Genomic DNA, 25,213 nt, shown 5'->3' on the forward strand with positions numbered 1-25,213 from the left:
TATATCTAGGGCTAAAATGCATTGGGTGTGTCTGTGGGGACCACATATGTTCAAGGACTAAATTTCTTTGTGCAAACACCCTGCTGGGCTTTGTACGTTGATGGCTGTTTTTGAACTTAAATTACCTAGAAAGGTGAAAATAACTATAAGATTTTGTAATAAAACACACATCCTGCTTGTCATCGTTCCCATGCTTTAGCTGCCTTTCGGCGTAAACACCCAACTTCATTAGGATTCAAAGGCTGTTCCTGCTGCTGCACAGCAGAATTAACACCTAACAGCTCTTGTGATGCTGCAGCTCAGGTATGGCCATCTTTGGCCTTCAGGAGCTCTGTCCCTTGCAACTTGGATTGGCAAGGGGTGCGCTGACTTTTGGCAATCCAGATGTTGCCCTTTTCCCAAATTCCCTGTGTACTGTGCACAGTATGAAGGGTAAAGTCACATGACATGGAGAAGGAAAAAAAAGCTTTTCTGCATTTTTTTAAGATCAATGTATGTGTATGCAGAATGTAAGAAATACCAGGCAATTGTTGAGAACTTGCTTTCGTGTTGACAAAGGTAAACACAGTTCATTCACAAAACGTTTATTTGGATCTGATGTGGATCGCAGTGTGTTAAGGAGCTATGATATAGGGAAGAAGCAGGGTAAGTGTTGTTTGTTAAAGGAAACAATGACGTTGCTGTAAATATCATCCCTTGATTTCATAATAATCTTCATGTAGACCAGGTTCAGGCTAATTTTAAATTTCTCAGTAGGCAAGGAAGGTACTCCTCCTTCATTTTCTGCTTTCACGCCTAGCTAGCCATCCGTAAAAGTAAATTCACCCTGACAGGCTTTTCCTACCAGCTTTGATACCTCGCCTTTTAATTCTACCAAACCAAGCACAGCTCTAACAAAATTTCCAGAGAAAGAAACGAGAAAGGCAAGTTTTCTTAATGCTGTGTCTATAGCTGCTCTGGATCCATTTCAGTCAGGGTACCATGCATCCTTGGTAGCTGTATTAACTTGCTGATGTTGGCCAAGGACTCTATGTCTTTATTTCATTAACTAGTGGATCAAGGTGCTTGGGTGCATTTTAAAATTTGTGTTAAAGGCACTGTAGCCAGAGAGACAGGAGCAGGAATTTGGATCGAATATTGTTGCTTTGCAGGTACAGCTGCATTGGCCAATATGCTCCCTGCAAAGATGTTCAGGGCACAGCGAAGTATGGGAGACGCTGACATTACTATTCTGAGGCTGAAGACAGTCCAATCTCTCCTGCCTGCTGAGTCCCAGAAGTTCTAATAAGTACTCTGTGGTCTTTCCTGGATGTCTTTTTTGCGTGGTGAGTGGGAGTGAAGACACACCACCGGGAATCAGAGATTTTACAGAATGGTGTTACCGGTTCTTCTCATGATATTTAATGAGTGTCTAATGATGCCAAATCATAGGAACTGGTGTTTGCAATTTGTTTTCTCACAAAATTCCCAGAAACTGATGGGAATTCAGAGTCTATGAAACTTCTTTTCAGAGACTCTGCCCATGTGTTTTGGTTGTGTAGGAATGGGATCAGAATGAGTGAACAGTCGCCTAAAGTACAGAAATGTTTGAAGGTTATGCTGAGCAAAACCAGCTAATGGCAGTGTGAATTTCACAATGGTCTCATCTATTACAAATCAGTCATTTGGTTGGTTATGAAATATAGTATCATACAGAAAAAAAAAGTCTCAGGGAAAAAAGAAAACTAGAGTTTTTGGCTTTTGAGGAGTTGGTTGGTTTGTTCGGTGGTGGTTTTTTTTTTTCCTGCTGCAGTGGAGCTGCATTGCCTATTCTTTTAAAGTGTTCTCACTGAGATTAAAACCAGGAAAATTAAGGAGGAGAAATTTAAGAACATAAAAATTCAGTCTCAGTTCAGAGTTTAGGAAAAGGTCAGAGAACAAGGCAGTTAGTGGAAATACTCCCAGTGCATTTATCTGGGGCTGTACTGCAGGTTTGTGGATCCACAATTACAGTCAAAATCCCAGCAGACTATTTGGTAAAGTGTTGCATGACTTTGACATTGTTCAAATCCTTTCCATGCAGATATTGTTAGGAAACACCCTTTACTTACTTACATAGGGAACTAAGAGTAGGGCCATAGAGGCTTCATGAGGAGGTAGATAACTCCTGCATTGGCAAATATTTTTGAAATATTATCCGAAATAGGTTTTGGGAAAAGCTAAGGAAAAGATAAGTTCTCATCTGCAAAAAGGCTTTTTTCCCCCTATGTCCTCTAACTGATACTAAGACATGGAGCTTGTGATCCAACCACTGATATCTTTATTCAGTTTTACATTTTCTCTCCCTAATTCCGAGTGCTCACTGGAATATTAATTTTTGTTTGAAGTCTGCTGGGACTTAGTCTGACCTATATTTGTAAATGACAAATCTAACATCTCCATGGAGCAAGACAGGTAATTAATCATGAACGTCTGGATACCCAGCTAAGACATCTTAAGATCTTAGTTGAACTTTCCAGTTGGTGTCACTTGGGGATTCAAAGGAATGCTGCCAACTTCTTAGCATTTAATTCTGGAAATACTATTAGATCAAATAACAGAGCTGAACAAGTAAAAAGAAAAATTGGAATTTAAAAAAAGATCACAAATGAGTTCATTAGAATTGTTTAGCACGTGTGAATGGTTATTTTTACCATTTCTTCTGTGAGTTTAGACAGTTTCCATTACTGGAAAAAGTTCCTTCTAAACATAGCAAAATGTGTCGCTTGGAATAAAGAAATCTTTCACAATAACTGATGCAAATATTTTTGAATTTAAATTCATGTAAAAGCTAAAAACAGATAATCCATGTAGCTGTTGAGCGGATATGAGAAGCAGTTGCAATTAACATATGTTCAGTTTAGCGCTAGCTATGCTAATGGAAAATAGAAAATTGGAAAACATTGAAGGTAAAAAGGTTCAGAAACAACCGTTCCAGGGGTGTGTTTGAGAAACAGAACTTAGTCACAAAGATACCAGCACAAATACTTCTTGTTTTTTGTGGAGTAATTGTTACTCCTATATGTGTTTACTCACTGCTAAAAAGATTAAGGTAATTTGTGTGACTAATACTTAATTGCCTTATACAGAGTAAGATAATTTTATGTTAGGTAATAAAAGCAGAATTCTGTGGAGAGACAGAAATCCTCTGCCATTGCACCAAATGCTCTCATCCCAACCAGTCTCTGCAGGGTGCTTATTACTAGATGCCTTTTCTTAGAATTTCAGGTAAGCTGTGTAAGTTTCTTATATTTCCCTAGCAGATTAATTACCTGGAAGGAACTTTTCATCTATCGATTGGAATATTTATTTCTCTTTTTTTTTCTTTGTTATCTGCATGATAGAATTTCATGCATTGCAGTGTGTAAACCTCACATATTGTGTTTGTGGTCTTTGCTTGTTCACTGTTGCATGTTTGAAATTTTAACTAAAATCTTTTTGTCTTTTATTGTGAAAACCGTTTAACTTTGGGGTAAGTGATTTGAACTGTCCCAACTCAGAATGGAGAAGATGGGGTGGAAAACACTAGCGTTAATATCGGTACTATGAAGCTAGCAATATAAATATTTATCTTGAGCCACAATGTATGAGTATAATACTTATACTTTCCAGTAGACGTTGTTGAAAAACAGATGTATTCTTACAGGCTTTAATTGATTCCCCAAGATGTTTGCAAAAGCAACAAAGAATTTTGTGAGAGAAACTGACAGTGGAGGTGACTTGATCCCTGTCTCCCACTTGAACGCCTCAGACAAGCTGCAGCTTCTGAATTTAGTTACAAAGAGGAAGAAATTCTGGTGCTGGCAGAAGCCCAAGTATCATTTCCTGACAGTCACCCTGAGTGATGTGCTTACTGAAGACAAACCAATAAAACCAGGTAAAGGCACTCTCGGGCAACACGGTTATTGCAGATGAACCAAATACAAAGCCTAATCTTTGCTGTTGTTCTTCTCAATTGTGTTACTTTTAGAGGAATGCTCTGAAGTATTCTCCTTCCATGGAAAGGAGATAACTGGATCTTTTCTCACTTAACTATTCATATACCTAAAGCCAATAATAATAAAGGCTTGTTTAAAAAAAAAAAATAGACTACCAAAATTGCGTTCTGAAGGTTTTCAAGCTGTACAGTCCTACTGTTTAATAACAGTGCTGTCTGCAACCACAGGAGCTCCCTAGAATATTTTGGGAGACTCCAGTATATGATAGTACCATGAAACCATGGTGTGCTCTACAGAATCATAGAATGGTAGGAGTTGGAAGGAACCTCTAAAGATCATCTAGTCCAACACCCCTGCTCAAGCAGGTCCACCTGGATCAGGTCATTCAGGAACATATCCAGGTGAGTTTTGAACACCTCCAGAGAAGGAGAGTCCACAACCCCTCTAATGGCAGCCTGTTTCAGTGCTCCCTCGCCCTCACATTAAAGAAGTTTTTCCTAAAGTTTAAGTGAAACTTTTTGTGTTCTGTAGTGTCCAGTGATAGGACAAGGGCTAATGGACAAAAGCAGAAACACAAAAACTGTTGTCCCATCCTCTTGACATACACCTTTTAAATACTTGTAAGTATTAATGAGATCCCCCTGCAGTCTCCTCCAGGCTGAACAGTCTCAGGTCCCGCAGCCTTTCCTCATAAGGAAGATGCTTGAGTCCCCTGATCATCTTGGTGACCCTGTGCTGGATTCCCTCTAGAAGTTCCCTGTCCCCCTTGGGCTGGGGACCGCAAACCTAGACACAGTCAGTATTCCAGATGAGGCCTCACCAGGGCAGAATAGAGGGAGAGGAGAGCCTGCCTTGACCTGCTGGATTGAAATCTTACATGAACAAGAAATTGGAAACAATCACTTCAAGGAACAAATTGCTGTATCAATAAACACGGGACAAACAGTGCCTTGTTGGTGACAGTAGCCCAGGGAGTGCTTGCCCAGGCAAGGCCAAGCAACTTACACCACTGCTTCCTTTCTTTTTGCACAGACTGTTAAAAATTGTTCATCCTTGTGCCTCTGTCTTCATTCAGCTACAGCAGTCCTAACCAGGGCTGAGGATTAACAATCTGAAATTCTCTATTACTGGGCATGTCACAATTCCATGCAGAAAAAATAGATAAATCCCTAAGTTGAGATATTAATTTTATGAAGATTGACTGATTCTGAGTCAGTTGCTTCTTTCACAGGTGTGTAAGATACAGAGTTGTTTTAAGCCAATTAAATGCTTCCATTGGCCCCATAAGGAAATAAGCTAAAAGCAAAATATTAACTCTGTTGTACAAGAAGATTTGCTTTGTAGTTTTGTTTTGTATCTGAAATAAGCTTCAGTGTTCTTTATAGATCTTCCATAACATTTGAGCTCAGCATTTCAATCACCTTACATTTTCTCACAGTGGCAAAATAGAAAGGGTAGTGTTCTAAAGATAATGAAAATATAGAGGAAGTGGAAGTAAGAGTTGAAGAACTGTAAGTTTCATTATATAACTGCTTGATACTGTTCCTTGCCTTCACTAACTTGTCATATTTTCTTCAAGTTTCTGTTTTTCCAGTCACTTCAGGACCACTTCAGCATTTCTCTTCCCAAGTAAAGATTAATTTTACTGTCTTCCTAGTAATTGTGGAGTCTGACTTTGCAAAATATGTGGGGAATTTTGAAGATTTTGGTCAAGGAAGTATTGAAACCTCCTTTGGAAAGATCAGCCTGGGAGCTGGAGGGAAGGGCTATGTGGAAAACCAATCCTCATTTGGAAACCTGAGGAAGCAGGAGGTTGACTTGCAGCAGCTTATGAAAGATGTCAAGGACAGGTATGTTTTTATTATGTACAAAAATGAAAATGTCCAAATTTTGAAAGCTTGATAGCCAAACCTTTCACCTTTCATTTTAAAAACCTGTTTCTGCGTCATATGCATTTGGATGAATTACCACGTGAAACAAGGGCTAAATCCTCCCTTCTTTGAGGGGCTGTACTGAGGTAACAATCTGGAAACAAAAATTGTTTGGTTTCTCTGTGTACTGGGGCAAATGCTGTGGAAACTGGATTCAGAACTACTAATGTTCTCATAAGCAGGCTGTGTGTGTGTGAGTGATTGTGCAAGAAAATGGGATTATTTGAAGTTGTAGGAATTGCAAAGGTGAGAAAGTATGGTAAATGCAAGTTTTACTAGTTGAACACAATGTAATTTATAGATCCGTTGCCTGCTGTGATAGCTCAGGGAAGGTATAGTCCTAATTGTACAAGATATGAGACACTTCCTATCTTACTCTGAAACCAGATGTATTTAATCTTGCAGTAAAACAGCCACGGATCAAAGCCAGATGCAACCAGATGACAAGCTGGGGGTCTGCCCTGCCTTGCAGATCCTGGTTGGCAGGAGATGGAGGTGGCTTGTTCGCAACAGTGTTGGACCCTACACCTGTAGCTGATAGTATAAAGCACTTTAATAGCCTTTGCTGATGCTCTGGAGACAAAGATGATAGCATTTTTTTGTTACCAGTGCATTGATATCAGAGTTATCAGAAGCAGTGTAAATTTGTTTTGGATGCACTGATATTCTAGAAATAATCAGTTCTCCATTTTCATAGGAATAAGTGGCTGCTGTTGTTTTTATTGTGAGAGTTCACAAGCCAACACTTACTCTAATAAGGCACCTTGCCATCTTTGTGCTAAATGCCACATTAAAAGCAGAAAATAACTGGGCTAAATGCATGTACCAAGCCTGTAAAATTAGTGTGCATTTACTATCAGCAAAATAGTGTCAGTCAAGATTTAGAGTCTTGTTTCTAACACTAGATAGAATCCTACAGAAAAACGAACTAGAGTAACTTCTGTTTAGATCAGTAAGCTTTTACTAACATTTCTGCAGTAAATTACACACTGTATTCAAACAAGTAACCCTCCCATAGTGAATCAGATTTACTTGAGCACATCTTGGGGTTGTCATCTTGAATGCAACTAAATACTTGAAAATATATTATCTTCTTTTGAGCGTGGAAAATCAGTAGCTCTACACCAATCCAAATATAGCTGAAAATGAGGTTAACGTGTGTCCTGCTTTAATCAAGGAGCTAGTTCGTAGTTCATAGAAAAGATGCTCATAGATTATTAAGACTTGTGATGCGAAGTGTGTAATGGATATCTAGTCAGTCTGGTTTATGCTAGGTCACTGAAAATGATGAGGATAACAGATCTTTTTTGCTTTTCTTCTTTAGCATGTCACCAAGGCTTGCTGGAAATTGGGGCAATGCCTTACAAATGCAATTCCAGTTACTCATTCATAATTATCCAGTGAGTTATGGTGGATCATGTCCAAGCTTCTGGCTTTTGTCTTGTTTGTGGAGAATTGTGTGGAATTCATTTCTACATGTATAGTCTAATTAAGTTGACTTCTAAAATAGTGTTCTTGTATTAGGCTGTTTAAGGCAAAGTTGCAGATAAACAGTAGAAAACTCTAAAAATGTCAAAGCTGATGTGCCTTGTCAACTAAGTCCTGTGAGTCTTCATGGTTCAGCACGCTGGTATTGCTGAGTGGCAGTAAATAGGTTTCCTGTCACTTCTTATGTGAACCTTCTGAAGGAGAATTGTACTTATCCTTTAGATTCCAGGTGCTGCGTTGGCTCCCCTTTTCTGAAAAGGAATGAGAGCTGAAGGGTGTGGGATGAGATCCTTCTTGATTTGCAGAAACAAAAAATTTAGAATGCATTTACTAACATAATGTACAATATCACAGAATCACAGAAACTTAAGGATTGTAAGGGACCTCAAAAGATCATCCCCAAACCCCCTGCCAGAGCAGGACCACCTAGAGTAGGTCACACAGGAACTTGTCCAGGTGGGTTTTGAATGTCGCCAAAGAAGGAGAATCCACAACCCATCTGGACAGCCTGTTCCAGTGCTCCAGTACCCTCACAGTGAATAAATTCTTCCTTGTGTTTCTTTGAAACCTCTTATGTTCCAGCTTATACCCGTTGCCCCTTGTCCTATCATTGGACACCACTGAGAAGAGCCTGGCTCCATCCTCCTGACACCTGCTCTTTATGTGTTTGTAAACATCTTCTCCAAGCTGAAGAGCCCCAGCTCCCCCAGTCTTTCATTACAAGGGAGATGCTCCACTCCCTTCAACATTTTTGTGGCCCTGTGCTGAACTCTTTCCAGCAGCTCCCTGTCCTTCTTGAACTGAGGGGCTCAGAACTGGACACAAGATTCCAGATGTGGTCTCATGAGGGCAGAGTAGAGGGGGAGAAGAACTTGTCTTGATCTACTGCCCACAGCCCTTCTAATACACCCCAGGATGCCATTGGCCTTCTTGGTCACTAGGGCACATAACTGGCTCATGCTCATCCTGCTGTTCCCCTGGAACCTCAGGTGTCTTTCCCTGCACTACTCTGTAAGAGTTCATTCCCCAACCTGTACTGGTACAAGAGGTGATTCTTTCCCAGATGCAAGACTCTGCAGTTGCCCTTGTTGAATTTCATTAGATTTCTCCCTGCCCAACCCTCCAGCCTGTCCAGGTCTCGTTGAATGGCTGCACAGCCTTCTGGTGTGTCAGCCTCTCCCCCCAGTTTAGTATCATCAGCAAACTTGCTGACAGTGCCCTCTGTTCCCTCATCAAGATCATTAATGAATATATTGAACAGTGCCGGCCCCAGCACTGAGCCCGCGGGGACCCCATTGAATACAGGCCTCCAACTAGACCCTGCGTCACTGATCACAGCTCTCTGCCTCCTTCCCTTCAACCAGTTAACAATCCACCTCACTCCCTGATCATCCAGCCCACACTTTCTCAGTTTTGCTGGCAGGATGCTGTGGGAGACGGTGTCAAATGCTTTACTGAAATCAAGATAAACCACATCCACTGCACTACCACCATCTCTTCACCTGGTTACATCTTCATAAAAGGCATTCAGGTTGGTCAAACGTGACTTCCCTTTGGTAAAGCCACGTTGACTGCTCCTTATGACCCTCCTGTCCTTTAAACATCTGGAGGCAACACCCAGGATAAGTCGTTCCATCACCTTTCCAAGGATGGAGAGGCTGACCGGTCTGTAGTTAATCAGCTCCTCTGTCTTGCCCTTTTTGAAGACTGGAGTGACATTTGCTTTCCTCCAGTCCTCAGGCACCTCTCCTCCACAACTTACTGAAGATGATGGAGAGTGATTTAGCAATGACTTCTGCCAGCTCCCTCAGCAGCTGCGGGTGCATCCCATTGGGGCCCATGGACATCCAGATTGCTAAACTGATCTTTAACCCAGTCCTCATCAACCCAACACAACTCCTCCTTTAACCTGACACTACCTCTGGAGTCTGGGGCACCTGAGGACAGTCTCCAGCAATATAGACAGAGGCAAAGGAGGCATTCAGTAACTCTGCCTTCTCTGTATCCTCTGTCACTAGGGCACCCACCTCATTCAACAGTGGACCTACATTGCCTCTAGCATTAGTTTTATCTGCAATGTATTTGAAGAAGCCCTTCTTCTTGTCTTTGACCTCCCTTGTAAGGTACAACTCCAATTATGAAGTTAATACAATAAATAACCATAAGTTAAGTGGTACTTTTAGGTACGTGTTATTTTAGGCATATTTTATTTTATGTTATTCTTACTTTATCACACTGTGCATGCCAGTTCACAGAGTACTGTAACATACTGATTTCAGGTTAGAGTTCTGTGCCTGTAACTCAGTGAAACTGCTATGGATTTAAGAATACATTTCATCTTCTTTTTTAAGGCTTTCAATACTGTCTGCTATAAGATGCTCACAGAGAAGCTGATGAAGTATAGACTGGATGAGCAGGCAGTGAAGTGAATTGAAAATTGCCTGAAGAGCTGGACCTAAGGGGTATTGATCTAAATCCAGTTGTAGGCCAGTGATATCTGGGTGATGTGGTCCATGGGTGTACCTTCAGCAAGTTTGCTGATGATGCAAAGATGGGAGGAGTGTCTGATACACCCAGACAGTTCTACTGCCATCCAAACAGACTGGTCTGGTGGGAACCTCATGCAGTTCATCAAAGGAAAGTGCAAATTTCTGCACATGGGACAACCCCAGACATCAGTACATACAGGGGGCTGTCTGGAAAGCAGCTTTGCAGAAAGGGGCATGGGGTCCTGGTGGACGCCAAGTGTGCCCGTGCTGCAAAGAAGGCCAATGTTTGCCAAGACTGCATGAGCAGGAGTATTGCCAGCAAGTTAGGGGAGGTGATTCTTCACTTCTACTCAGCACTGGTAAGGCTACATCTGGAGTACTGTGTCCAGTTTTGGACTTTCACTAGAGAGAGTCCAGTGAAGTGCCACGATGACAATGAAGGGACTAGGGCATCTCACATTTGAGGAAAGACTGAGAGAGCTGGAACTGCTGAAGAGAACAGAAGGCTCAGGCAGGATCTTATTAATGTGTATAAATACCTGGAGGATGGATGCAGAGAGGACAGAATCAGGCTCTTCTCAGTGGTGAGCGGTGACAGAACAGCAGGCAGTGGGCACCAGCTGAAACCCAGGAGGCTGTATCTGAACATCAAGAGAGTTTGAGAGTGAATTGGAACAGATTTCTCAGGGAGTTTGTGGAGTCTCCCTCTTTATAGACATGGTCTAGGTGGCTCTGCATGAGCAGGCGGGCTGGACTTAGATGACCTTCCAACCTCAACCATTCTGTGTTCTCCCCTTCAGTGGAAAAGATTATGAGCAGGTTATAATCTGTGTAGTTCTCATGGATCAGTAAATTTGCTAGTTTGTTTTTACCACTTCACTAAGTTGTGGTAGGTAGTTGAAATAAAGTTCTGGAAGGACAGTGACAGCAGAGAGAAAGAGATAGGACCAAGTGGCAGCAATCAGTTCACATCAGCTGCAGAAAAGTTTACCTGTCACACTTCTATCATTTCATGTGAATGATTCCTAACTCTATGATTAACATAGGAGAAACACAGGGTCAGTGTTATTAGTGGTGTACCCTGACACGATTGAAAGGTATTTTTACACTATTATGTGTTGTACTTATTTGATATGCACTTTCATTGATTCAACTGTTGTCCACATTGAGACAAAAATAGGTTCCTATTCCTAATCTGAGTACAGTGGAAATTCAGCTGGTTTTGTTACTCATTCTTTAAAACTCCTTGGGCATTTATACATCTGATGAAAAAACCATTTAGTTTTCTACCAAATGGGTAATGTGAAGTCACAGAATATTTTGAGACAGGAGTGAATAAAATCAACTGTATGTGTCTGTGATTTAAAAAATGAGGAGGATGCCAAACAGAAATTAGAGGAACTGTCACTTGCACTCTTAAAGGTGTAAGGTATTATTGGGGAATATATTCTATTAAGTAATTATCAGGTTATTCTGTAGGGAAAATGATGAAATACTAACAATAAGCTGACTGGCATACTGTATTCTGGTATGACTGTAAGAAGTAGGTCAGAGAGGTTGTACTTGAAATGGATTAATGAAAGTAGTAATATGCATCTGTGTTTGGTGGAAAGTGGCAGAGTGAGGTCTGGTGGATTTTACTCCATGGCACTCTTCTAGGTCTTTATTAGGGAAGAAACAAAGCTGGGTGAAGGCCCTCACTCTGCAACAAGCAGCATTTGTATAGAAGGCATCAGACTATTGCACATTATAGATGAAGTGGAGGAGACTGAACAAGCTGAGGAATTCTGGCTGATCAGTGAAAGGGGTCTTATCTTTAAACTTCTCTATATTTATACAGGCTCATACTCTATGTGTTCATAATTAGACTTAGCAAACCAACATCTCATTGTGTTTTATATGGTGTTACTTTTGAGTACTTCTATTCAGCTTCTCCAGGTGGGAAGGAGTACAGTGATGTAGTACAGGTCACACAAGATTGGTGAGGGCTTTTGTACAGAAGAAGGTGAAAGATGGTGAGAGCGATGGTTGTAGAACAGGAGTAGAAGCCCTGAAACATGACCTGTAAAATTTAAAAATGCATACTATTTGTGTGCCTGCATACATATATTCTCAGGGATTTAACTTGACCACCTCTTATTATCAGATATGTTCTTGATACTCAGTGTTATGCTGTCAAATAAGTTCAGCTGTTGCAAAAATGCACCCAGAGATTCAGTGGCCATTGCCCTGCAATACTTCAAGCCCTGCTGTCATTGTCAAACATTAACCCTGTTGCATTTTGCTCTTGATGACTATTTTCAGTGATAATTTAGATAAGCTGGGTATTTGCTTATCTCACTTTGTCTCCTGTTTGAGTCACTGAGAAGAGAAGAACGTTTTGTCTTCCACAGACTGTAGCCCTGTAATAACTTGTGATTTGCCTCCACACAATCCTAGAGTCCAAAGGGTTTTATGATAGAAAATTCAGTGCCAGAAGTCTAGAGGAGAGCATGTAACTGCACAGTCCTAAAAGGAAAGATATTAGTAGCTTTAGGTAAGGGTATATGCTTTAAAGCTCTGAATCAGATCCTCACTGAAATGCATAGAGCACTTCTGCTGCCTGTACAGCAGAACACATTGCATGGAAGTCACTTGCCCCTGTGGGCTGACGCAGTGGCCATGCGGGTGCCATGCAGCACAGCTCTGCTTGGGGGAGCCTCTGCGAGCTCCAAGTCAAGTCATGGGGCCCCTCGGGGACTCATCCAGCACTGCCGTGGGGATTCCCCGAGCCCTGCGCCTCCTGGCAGGGCTGCCTCTGCCATCTGGCTCCTGGCTCTGCCGTCCATCTCTGGCGCCGGGTGTTCCACATCAGAACCTCTAAGCCAGGAGCCCCGGGGTGTCTGAGCCAGTCCCACCTCAGGACTGAATACCGTGGGAAGAGATGGAAGAAAAAAGTCTCTTGAATTGTTTTGGTAATTTCTAGAGTTACATCGTATGCCATATGCTTCTTATGTCAACACTCATTCCAAACCAGCAAACCTCAATTTAATCTGTATTTTCCTATCTTTGTGTGTTTTGTTTCTTTTGCTCTTTTGGGGATATCTGGTGAGTTTGTCATGCACTAAATCAGGCAAAAAGTGTATCATATCAAAGCAAATGACAAATAGCTTTTGTGCTTCTTCATTGTATTTCTTCCCCTCTGGCTTTGAATGTTAAAATTGCAAGTTCTTAGTGCATTAATTTGTATTTTCAAGATGCTTAGCACACCTCTTCAAAATCATAAATAATTATTGTCAAGTATATGATAGGCTTGATGATCTGTTGTTGTGATAACTAATAGCTCTGGTTTGGCAGACACTTCTGAGAGCAGTGGTGTTGGTGATTGCTTGACATTTCTTCCAAGCATAAAGCATGGCTTTGCACCACAAGAGAAAAAGTTATATTAATAATCTCAGGCATGCTGGGAGAGGGGGAGCATTTTCTAGTGGCTGCTGCATTACTTCAGAGGTATTTTCTTTCCCTTGTTTAAACAATCAACTTTAAGGTTTTCAGACAGTTCATTCCAACTGATTGAACTTTCGTATAAGCATGTTACCCTCCAAAGATCAAAAATTGCCTCAGGATATTTTTAATTTAATAAAGAACCAAACTGACTTCAGACTTATACAGACTGCATAAATCCAAACCTCCAGAACCTAATAAATCTAAAACTTTTTAATTAAAAGTGGAGATATCTCCATCTAAACAAAGCAGAGTCAGACATGCCATTTAGTCATATTTTTGGGGGATTGCCATTTAGCCCTATGAATGGCCATTTACAGTAAAAGGGAGAAGAAAAGACCGAATAACTTGAGCCAGGGACAAAAATCTTTTAGTCTTCCAACTGTCTTGCTAGAGTGATCTGTTCGTAGAAAATATGACATTTCATCTGATGACCTCCAGTAAGTATTTTGCAAAAGTGTAATATAATATAATTGACATATTTTAATCAATTAAATACAGTTAAGAATTTGCTTTAACTGTTACCAGAAGACAAGGTAGTGAATTTTGCCATCTTTTCTAAGAAAATAATACTCTTGTATTATTTCTGAGTGTTCACTTTCTTTCTTCTGCTCATTTGAAGAAGTACCTAACTTTAAGCAGCATTTAAATGCATTCTGAATTATATAGTGGAGTAGGGATGATTTGTTAAGTTGGAGGCATGGGCTAGAGATTTGAAGTCCTTTACACAATTGATTTTTTTTTGACAGTGACATTCTTGGTCATTATTTATAAATGTTGAGGTTATGCCACTGAATGACACAGGAGTTGGTAGCAGGTGGATTTTTCCCAAAATCCATTAAATTTCCCAAAATCCATTAAATCTTTTCTGTGTTTTCTCACCTAGCCCTTTGAAGTACTTGGTCAGTGCCGATCCCACTCAGCCAATTCAGGGTTTAATTGAACACTAAAACAGATCCATAGCATGCTGTGAGGGTTGACATTGAGAGTGTCCCATTCATCCTTCGGGGGAAATTCCGGTGCCTCAGGATTTGGCAGAGCATGTCAGGGCACTCCTTTCCCTGCATGTGGACCTTCAGAGGGCAAACCACCATTCCTGGTGTTGGTTGCCTCAAACTGTCCTACAGGATGAGTCTGGCCGTCAGCCCGTGCGCACGAAGGAGCTCATGTCACCTGCCCTGTTGAGAAGTACCCGATGGCACACGTTCAGTGGGCAGAATGTACAAAGACAGGGGTGACAGGACTGAATGGTGTGACAAGGAGATAAATGAGACCAAGTTTGGCCAGATGGCTGGGAAGTGGTAGCACTGAACTGTGAGAAGGAGGGGAGACTGAGGCTGGGAGCGCTGAACAGCTGGTGTCATCTGAGGGTAGATGATAGCAGAGAAGTCATGTGAAGTGAGGCTGAAGAGCTGGCTACCTGTGGGCCAAAGCTGAGATCAGTGGGAAAGGGGAAGAAATGGGACTTGATCGTGTCAGATAAGGGAGAGAAAACCAAGAAAGCCAAGGGAAAGGTGGGCTTGATTACAAAGAGAGAAACTATCCTGACCTGGAAGATTGGTTGCTGTGTATTTCTTGAATAGCTTGATGGCAGCTTGGCTCTAAGCAGAGCTTTGTGATGTGTGGATCGTACTGCTGTATTACATGCTAATTACTTACTGTGCTAGTGCAGGTATTTTCATGGTGTGTATGCATGTGTAACATATGCAGGACTGTGCCAGGCTGCAGGGAGCTCCTAACATGAATCACGAGCACAGGTCATTTGTTTGTACTCACTGGTAACTTCCACAGTTGAAATAATTCTTTTGAGTAAAGACTGCAGGATGTGGTGTGTTGACTTCCTTGATGCTGTGCTAATGTGAGACTCTGAAGGGACTGGCTAGCTGGCCTCCCCTACCATGGCCATGGTAATGGCAGTGTGAGTTCCCAGTAGCAGAGTATTCAGTCCAGCATCTATGAGCCTGGCTGCTTTTTCTACACTGGAAGCTTAAAGTTGTTGTGTTTGGTGTAGAAAGTAGCCAGGCAACTGCCATTTTTGTGTGGAGTAAGAAGTCAATAATTCAATACGTGTGTTGGGACTTACTGTGGAATACAAATATTTACTGCCACCGAATACAAAAGAGGACATCATCATTTCAAGGAGACTGCTCAGACAGCAGCCATTGTAATTTTTACAATAAAACTTTCTTGGAGCAATTAGGATTTTTTTTTTTCCTCGTTTCTAATATTTATGTTGTTAGTGGCATCTTTTGTTTTTCAGAACAATAAATCTAAACAATAATTTACTGCAACAAGTAATGGAAAGAAAACGTGAAGTGCTGTGCATCTTGAGAGAAAAGATAATAACAACTCAAAAGTGTACGATCTCTGAGCATGTCCAGACAGAAGGAAAAATCAGCGGTGTGATAGGATGCAGCACAAAAACAGTGAAGGTAAAAGTTATTTACAATCTGCAAGGAATAGAACATTTCTAGATTATGTGAGGAGAAGTTATAATTTCTCCAAATAGACTTCAGAGTATTTTTCATGCTTCCTTAACATCTTGAACTCTTTCATTAACATGTTGAACTCGCTGCTCTGCTTAGTTGTAGGACTTCAGAAAGGTAACATTTTTTTCTGCTGCCTCACTGTCAAAAGATTCCCTCTTTTAGTGTGAGCCTGGAACATGGCTTCTATCAATACTGTCAAACTGTGAATCAGTTTCTATGTAGATTGCTGCCTACAGCAGAGCATAAAGCAAGCATAAAACAATTCAATGAAAGTTTTAAGAGCAAAAAGCGTCGTTGAAGCATATTTATTTGAAAAACCAAGTAATCATTCATCAGAAATGTTTACAGTGTCTGCTGAGTTGTAATGTTCATTGGGCTATTTGTTTTCGATCTTGAGAGCAGAGATTAACTGGATTATGAGCATACCTGAAAAATTGCATATGAACTGAAAAGGAATCATCTAAGTCAAAACGTATGCACATTCTTTGTAAGGTTTTGGGGTTTTTTTGAAGCTGCAGATGAATCGCTTCTGTGTACAAAGTGTCTCCAGTAGCAGAAGTAGGGGAGTTGCAGTTCAGCGACCCTCTGTGCAAGTGCCACCTTCCTGGTACCAGTCTCCATCTGGACAAAAGGAATGTCAAGTTAGAAGAGGTCAGGGTGGGATACTGAAGTGGATGCCTGTTTCCTAGTGACACGGTGCTTTATGTGTTGCAAAAACCACATCTGGAGCTCATCTTTTTACTAGGACAGGGTATTTAAGAGTTTGAGACCTGCTCTTGGCATTGTGCTTCTGCCTTGCTAGTTCTTTTCATAGATGTCACATGTAGTGTGCTTTAGTTGGACATCATGGAGAACACAGCACATTCCTTCTCTGTATTTTTTTTCTCTTTGAATTAATTCTTTGTTAAAGCCATACAATAGCCTAATCAGATACATGGTGAATAAATCTGTCCTTAGGTTTCAGTGAGTGAAAGCGGAAGTATGCTGAAGGATTCTAGTGTGATCCTTGAAATTCCTCCTGCAACCACTATTGCCTATGGCGTAATTGAACTGTTTGTAAGGCACAGCGGCCAGTTTGGTAAGTGTAAAGCTCATTTTCTGTGCCATGCCGTTCACTGGGGGACAGACCTGTCTGTTGGGCAACAATTTCTGCAGTTCCCTGTGTACAAAGGTGATGACGTTGGGTGGCCCCATTGCCATGATAGCTGTTTGTGCTGTGAAAGGCTGCTCTTCTGATGTAGCAATGCTTTTTTGCTCGTTTGAATAAATAATAAACTCAGAAGAACTTGCATTTGAGGGGACGGCAGGAGGTCATCAAGTGCCAGCTCAGTGCACGGCCAACTTTTGAGGTTTGGTCTAGGTTCAGTCAGATCAAATCTCTTGTATCCCTGTCTATTCAAGTTTTGATTATCTCCAGAGACAGAGATTCCATCCCCACTGAGCAATCTCTTCTCATGTGTGACCACCAACCATCACAGTGAACTTTGTTTTTCCTGAATATCTAATGAGAAATTATCTTCAGTTAATTTGTGTCTCTTACCTTTTGTCCCATCATCATATAGAAGTGTCTGGCTCTGTTTTCATGCTTCTATTGTGTAACTATAGATAGCAGTAGGGATGCTCTCTTAGCAATATTTTCTCCAGGCTGGACAAAACCAGTCTCTCAGCCACTTCTCATACACTCAGCCCACAGCTGTCTTGGTGGCTATTTACTGAGTTGCTCTGGTATGTGAATGTCTGTCTTGTACTGGAGAGTTCAGAATTGGACACAACACTCTGAATGCAGTCTCCCAAATTGAAAAATCACTTTCATTGATCTGCAAGCTACACTCTCGTTATTGCAGCCCAGTGTGCAACAAACTTCAATAGCTGCAAGGGCATGCTGCTGATCCTCCCAAATTTGTTGTCCAGGTCTTTTCCTGTGATTTTGCTTCTAGCTAGCTGGCCCTCGGCCCAGGCTGTTGCACTCACTTATTGTCAGGGACAGCAAATCAAATATAAATGAATGGTCAAACAGGAATGTTTAGCCAACAGGCACACTAAGGAAAGGATTATTCATTAAGTCCAGGAATTTAAACTTTCTATTTTGCAATCTCATCTATATTGTTCTCAGAATGGCTGCAGAAATGTCACGTTTTCTGTTCATGCTTTGTTTACTTCAGGTTGAATACTTTCAGGTGTCAAGTTAAAAAAATAATGTCGAAATAGGGTTTACGGGGTTTAGTAACTCTCTCTGCAAAATCATTTGGGTTTTTCTTCTTTGTCTATCCTCAGTTAACTCCCCGACCTAAAGGAGGTTTCAGGGGGTGTTATGTAAGAAGGAAGGCCTCTGTAGAGCTGGAAGTTGGGAAGGGCTGATATGGAGAGAAAAGGGAGAAATACTGAATAAAAAGTTGAAGTACAGTTGAGATTTGAATCCAGGATACACTTTCTTCTGTGTTTCTCATCCAAATATACTCTCCATCATTCTCCTTCTACTGACTTCTGATAATAAGAAAGTCTGTAGGTTCAGGAATATAAGTAAATGTCATGTAACCTATAAAACAATTCTGGAGTGTGGAATTGCTCTGACATAGATTGAACACAGAGATACAGCAGAGGCCATTGACTGCATGGGCATACCGTACAATCATAGAGTCATTTCGGTTGGAAAGTACCTTGAAGATCATCAAGTCCAACCACTAATCTCACACTGCCAAGCCCATCACTAAACCTTGTCGCTCAGCACCTCAGCCACACAGCTTTTCAGTATCTCTGGGGATAGAACTGTAATTCAGAATACTCAGGTGCAATTAGAGGCTGCCTGACTACACAGGTGTACGGCGGATGACCTACTTACATCGTTTCTAGGTGGAAATTCCTATGTCCTGCTAACTGATAATACATGGACCTTGTTAATGATCTGTATTTCTCTGCTCTTTCCCCACTTCTTTTTTTTTTCATATTTAATGTTATGTCTTTTAAGCTTCAAAACCAGCAGTTTGGTTCATGTTTTATCTCAAACAACCTGTGTTTGCCTCTTTTTAAAAAATCGTGCTATTTTCCCTTGCCTGACTGTCATTGAGAAGGTAAAGTGGAGGAAATAACAACAAAGTTAGGGATCTGACAGCAAAAATAAGCGTGGTGGAGCCACAACTTCAACAACTTAATGTCTGAGCAGTGATCAGTGTCTGGTTATGGAAATGAAAATAGCCTTTGAGGCTGAATCCAGAGACTAATGCAGTGCTTTCACATGAGACTGAAAGGGCCCAGTAGCAGCGTAACGTAATGGGATTCTCTTCAGATAATTATGGAAAAAGGTGAATGTGAGGGGTTTTTTGTTGAGGGGGTACAGTAGCACCTGGCCGATCAGCTTTGTTCTGTTCATTGCTATATGTGTGTGACTTGCTTCCTCCTACATGTCTGTAAATTAACAGTCCTGATCTGCTGAGCTTCTCCACACAAAGGAGTCTCTTTGCCTTTGATTGTTTCCATTGGTCATCTCTGGTTTTCTTCTGGTTTTGTTAATTTTTCTGAATAACTAGCAAGATGTAACTGTGCTGTTGAAGGTTTGTCATTGATGGGTGTCACACAGTTCAGTAGAGGAAGTATCACAGTATTATGTATATTCTTTCATTCACTTATTTTCCCTTATCTTTTTTTTTTTAAAGCGTATGACAAAATTAATGACACACAAAATTAGTGTAACAGCCCCATTGCTACAAAACTGTCAGAATCCCGTATTTTCCTCTGAGTCAAGACCTGTTACAAGACTTAGCAGCAGGGTCTGTATCTTAAAACTTTCCACACGATGCTGTGTATTGACTTCCCTTTGTAACATCACTTTGCCTTAGGAGAGCAGGTAGTTTATTAGCACTATCTTCCTCCTTCAGGGTTCCTGTGAAAGCCTGGTTATTATCAATGAAAGCACTGTGAGCCTGTTGGCCTCACAGTGCCTCAGCTGCCATCCCGACTCTTTGGGAAGTTCTTTAATTTGTGTTAATCACTTTCTGCTCCTTTGTAGCTCTCTCTGTTTGTGCAGGTATAAAGGTCTCTGTCATCTTTTTTTCTCTGTAGCAGAGATTTCTTTGTCTACTCTCCCTTTGAAAAGCTTTCTGCTGGTGGAGTGCTCTCCGTGCTTTCTTGTCTGCTTTGAATGTCCTTAATTTGGTGAGACAGACTCTTACAACTGCAGGACAGTTATATTTAGGTTTTGTTCCTGGTACATGTGAACACTGTGCTCTATTAGTGACCTTTTTTTTTCCCCCTCTTTGCCGTCAGGTAGTAGTTTAAAATTGAGTTGCTGTTGCTAGCCTACCTGTGTTTTCCTCAGTCCAGCTGCAGAGTGCCAGGGATACAGTTTCAAACCTTGCATTTGAGCCAATAAAACATGATCAAAATAATCTATAGAGCTTTGATTATATTTGCATCTTTAGGGCACAATATTGGGCACACGAGCACAGAACTTGTTCCACATTTCTCAGCATAGCTCTTACCAAGGGTTCCTTCTGGGAGTCCCTTAGCTCCATCGAGCCGGGGGGATTGGGATGGCAGGAAATCTGTAGTCCTGTTTGGGTGAGGTCAGGAAGATGAGGCAGAAAAGGTAAATCCAGATAGTATGTGCTATTTTCTCCACAAATTTATTCCAGAGAGACAGTGTATATCCCTGAAGGATTCTCAAGAGTTCTTACAAATCTCACAGGTTTTCACGTGTCTCCATCGTGAGTAGATCCCATGGCCCCTATTACAGCATGTCTCTGAAGTTGTAGAAGATGTGAAGAATTCATCCCTGTATCTCGTGTGCAGCATTCGGGGCTCCCGTGTTGATGAGAAGTTTTCTCATCGTTTGCTGTCTGCATTCACAGGAGCTGATGTCACGTTTTGTAGTGGGTATCTGCACCACGGGACCTTTGCCTGTACACACTGTATCAAATGTCAGGGCTGCAGGAATGCTCAGTGGTTCACAGACGTAGCCCCCACTGGCATTCTTCCCTTCTAGAAGAGGTGAGACGCAGAGAAATCACACGTGAGAAGACTAGATACAGTATAAGCTGGTGTCTTGTACAGTAATTCCTCGTGTATTTTATTAATGTTTTTAATTGAATCTATAATTACAGAATTCTGTCTGCTGGATGAACAGCAAGGAGGTTTTGAAAGAGGCACAGAAGGCTCAGCTCACCTCCCCTCAGCACTATTCAGAGATGCTTTGCTTCCCTATCAGCCGGATGCTGTTGATAACGACGTGTACGCTGGGGCTAAAAGCCTCATTCCCAGCGATGCTTCCTTAAGTGTATTGAAACAAGGTATTACCAGAAATGCTTTATGTGATTACATTACAGTGAGTTAAGCAATGTGATGGGGGGAAATAATCCGGTGCAACAGTACATAAGAAGTTATGTTAGTTCATTTTGGTAGCCCTTATCTGGAGCTCTTAGGGGAATGCACTGAAAGACCAGAAGAATTTACTTCTGCAGTAGGTACGTGCAGTGGACTGTTCCCTTGGAACATCCTGAATCCCTCTCTCATAAATATGATCTTACAAAATTAGGTTTTTGTGCCGGTTCTGCTACACTGCAGATAAGCTCCATCACATTAGTGATGATTTATGCTTTCGTTCAGAAAGGCTCACTGGAAATATTTTTTCATGATTTGGAAAATACTCTTAATAAAGCTTCTCAGGTAAAGGTTATTTTAAGGCTTAAAAACCTCCCTGGCTTCAGTTAGCCATGTTGTTTTCTGAGAAGCTTTATGGAAATCTTTGAAAGCAACCAAGGCTGACAAAATTAAAATGTGATTTAAATGGAAGTGTGCAAGTCGGTGTGATGAGCCTGGCACAGGGTCACTTTTGTAGGGATGTGGAAGAAAGGAGCAGGATTGTCGTCGAAAGAATGAAAAAGGGGAAAACGTACCAAGGCCTCAGAACTCCCTTTAGTTTTAATAAGTTCTTGGTAGAGGTCTTACAGCTTGTTCTAATGAGGAACTTTTCTTATCTCTAAATTTCATCCTTAGCTCATGGCCATTCAATAGACTGACTATGTCAGAAATAAGTAGTTGCTGTCCTGAAAGAAATGCTGTCGTTCTCCGATATAGCCTTGTTTGCAGAGAGTGACCCTGTCTCCATATGCATGTAGAAACACTGGTGAAAGAATGGTATGGCACTCCTTTGGGTTTTGTTTCAGCTCAACATACCTTTATGCTTTCCTTGCTTCAGAGGCTTGGGAGGTTTCTTTTCATTAATTAACCTGAACAGTCTCTTGGAAAAAAATAAAGCACTGTTTTTACTACAGCAATTTAAAGTAGGTTTCCTCTCTATTATTTGTATAGGGAGTCATAGGATTGTGTCAGATACAAAAAATAACTGCCTGTGGCTGGGCTGGTTTTTCCCTCCTCCCCAGTGAAGTGGTTCTCGGGCACTTTAAAGACAGCGCCTTTCTTGACCAGAATGACCTGAAGGGAAATTTCTTTTAAACAAGGTTAAGAACGCTTGCATGCCCATATCTTTGGAATGTGGAAAAACACATTCCAGCCTTGCAGTTGGCATTATTGATTTGAAAACTTATTTTCTTCTAACAAAGTGGTAATTTCATGTCATAAAGCATTGTGGAGCAAGAAGTGCAGTATCCTAATGGATTCGATATTACAGTCAAGAAGAGATTTTTGTCCTGATTTTTGTAGCGAATCTTTTTAGGTCAGAGTGAAGGGCTATCATTCTTTGATGGACCCGACGAAATGTGAGGACAACAACAATTTAGCATTGCAGTAGGAACTTTTAATTCCTGTGCATGGACTTACACCACTGACTTTGTGATTCCTGTTAACTCACAGATAAAGAAGTAAGGGTATGAGCAGAACTCTTCATTCAGTCTTACAAAGAAATGATCTCTGGAGATGAGCTTCCAAGTGAGATCCTTAATATATGGTTAGTTCAGTTCACATTGAAGTGCTGACTTATAAAATAGTAAAAATGCTGGACACAGAATGCTGATCCTTGGTAATATGGTTAGTTCAGTTCACATTGAAGTGCTGACTTATAAAATAGTAAAAATGCTGGACACAGAATGCTGATCCTTGGTAGCTCGTCTTCTTTCTTACAGTTTTCAGTGATGCTTCAGTGGCTTGTTAGGAAAGTTACAATCCAAAGCCTTACATTGTAACTTCTGCTGATGGACAGCAGAATGTCAAGATGCGATGATAAGCAGAGCAAGAATGTTGAACTGTTTTTACTGGCACTTGTGTAGAAATACTTAGTTTTACTTTTTACTGCTTTCTTGGGAAAGACCTGTCACGGTTGAAGACTCAGTTTCAGCCCTTTGCAAAGCTGCCAGAAGACAAGCAAAGAGCTTTATATAAAACCCTTTGTGAAGTCTTGCTCCGTGAAGAAATGGTCAGTGCCCTGGAGGACGTGGTAAGATGAAGGAATTTTTGCTTGCTTCTTAAAAGTGATTTTAGGATAGAGCTAGCGTTCTATTTCACTTGAACTTTTCTCTTTTCAAGATATTTTGCTTATTCTTTTGCTTCCAGTTAGATGATATCTGTGCAGGAGTCAAGCCAGATCTGAAGGAGTTAAAACCTGCACAACAAAGAGACCTCCTAGACTTCTTGCAGCTCTTGGGGTGCAGTTTACAGAGTGAGCCGTTGTGGCAGAAGTATCAGCCTCAGGATGAAGAACTCTTCTCCGCTGCTTACCTCCTCATCAGTGCCATCTCTGGTATGTTGGGAAAAAAGAGAAGAGCCTTTAAAAAAAATTAAAATGTTTAGAAGCTCTCCTTCCTTTTAAGAGCCAGTTTGTGGCTCTTTTTGAGCAGTTGGTGAGCTGAGTGAACATAATTTGTTCTCTTGCTCCTTGCGGGTTTTGCATACCATGCTTAAGCATCCCTGCTGGGAGTTCAATTCAGCCCTCAATCACTAAGGGGTTCTGCTTGTAAAATACACATTCCCCCAAGCTCTCCTTTCTGCTGAGTGTGGGCATTTCCAGTTTGGCAAGTTACTTTCTGTTCCTGCTGCATACTGGACTTCTTCCTGCCTAAATGCTGAGAATTACAAATTAGGTGTTGCCTTCAGTGTAACAGCATCTATTGTTCAGGTGCAAACTATATTTAGCAAAGATGAATTTGACATAGAGATGCTGCAATTAGAGGGTTGTTTTGCAGCTGCTGAAAAAGGAGATTAAATATAAATGTCAAACAAATGCCAAGCTCACAGTCTAGTTGGCACCACGGTGATAATTAAAAGCTACCTGCAAAGTCCAAGACAGGCTCCTTCCTAGCTGTTTTCACCTCTCTCTCTCTTATATAGAGGGTTTCCTGCCATTAAGATAACGAAGGAAAGTCCAGTGAGGTGTGAGTTAGATGTGGCACCGTGCAGCAAAATGTCAGTGTGCATCAATACACACACAGTACCCAGGTAGGAAAGCGTAACTCATTTGCAGGGGTGCAAAAGAAACGGAAAGCAGAAACCTGCTGCTGTGGTAACACTTGTCAGATGCTATTAACAGCAGGGCACAGTTAATTGGGTGTGTTGCATTATCACCTGACTTTGGACATAATGTCTGCTCCTAATGTCCAGGCATAAATGTAGCTGGATCAAGAATCACAAGCTGGTTTTATGCCTGTTGCTTCTAGTAGGAATTACAGCACCACGGGGATGATTTAGTCTGTCTCTCTGCCCCTAGGCAGTTTCAGCTATTTCATTCCTCTTAAATTGGGGTTTTGTTGAAGTCAGCATCTTGCAGAGATTTGGAGAGCGGAGGTTCTTGTTTTATTGAAGGCCTAAATCACTCATCCAGCCTGCAGGCTTGGAGTGAAACACTGCAGAGATACTTGGGAAGGAGACGAGAAGATGGGGAGGAAACCCCATTTCCTACGAGCTGCCTTTCTTGGAGGGCAGTGATGGTCAGCATGGGGCTCGTACCGGTTGCCCATCCCATGTGTTCTGCACCTGGGAAGGGGGCGGCAGGGACTGGCTGGGCCTCGGCAGAGCACTCCCCACAGCCGCCATGGGGTGTGAGGCCCATGGGCCTCAGAAAGGCAGCTCTTCTGCCTCTGCTTGACAGGAGAACCCCCTCACAGAGCTGACTGTTGAGAAATTCCCCTTTCCAGCAGTCAGCCTCGTGCAATGCTGGCTGCAAACAGCCTTTCCCTTCTGATGTTCCTTTGCAGAGCTGTCTGAGGCCACGCTGGTGCTGCTGCATGCCTGCTGTCACCTCCGGCTCCTGGCGGCGCTCTGTGGCTTGGTGAGTAGCGGGAGCGTGGCTGGGAGAGCAGCGCGGGCCTGTCCTCGCCCTTGGGATGGGGCTCAGTTGAGGGGTGGGCCTGGCAGTGTGAGGGGAGTGGTTGGACTCCGTGATCTTAAAGGTCTTCTCCAGCCATAGTGATTGTGTGAAAGGCAAGATGGAGGCG

The 25,213-nt window shown here is 41.7% G+C and overlaps 1 protein-coding gene across 2 annotated transcripts in view; it reads left to right on the forward strand.

The window, feature by feature from the left end:
• GSDME (gasdermin E) overlaps window positions 1-25,213 on the forward strand; it is a 28,327-nt gene that overhangs the window by 810 nt on the left and 2,304 nt on the right. Inside the window, exons 2-10 of one of the 2 annotated variants that reach the window (XM_061996789.1) lie at window positions 1,152-1,325; window positions 3,665-3,895; window positions 5,614-5,806; window positions 15,608-15,779; window positions 16,794-16,914; window positions 20,933-21,118; window positions 23,093-23,220; window positions 23,337-23,523; window positions 24,974-25,047. In XM_061996789.1, coding sequence (XP_061852773.1) covers window positions 3,685-3,895; window positions 5,614-5,806; window positions 15,608-15,779; window positions 16,794-16,914; window positions 20,933-21,118; window positions 23,093-23,220; window positions 23,337-23,523; window positions 24,974-25,047 — 1,272 coding nt within the window. In that variant the 5' untranslated portion in view covers window positions 1,152-1,325; window positions 3,665-3,684. The remainder of the gene's footprint in view (window positions 1-1,151; window positions 1,326-3,664; window positions 3,896-5,613; window positions 5,807-15,607; window positions 15,780-16,793; window positions 16,915-20,932; window positions 21,119-23,092; window positions 23,221-23,336; window positions 23,524-24,973; window positions 25,048-25,213) is intronic. The other variant, XM_061996790.1, reaches the window with a different exon arrangement.

Source organism: Colius striatus, chromosome 5, assembly GCF_028858725.1.
Source record: "Colius striatus isolate bColStr4 chromosome 5, bColStr4.1.hap1, whole genome shotgun sequence".
NCBI classification, from domain to species: Eukaryota; Metazoa; Chordata; class Aves; order Coliiformes; family Coliidae; genus Colius; species Colius striatus.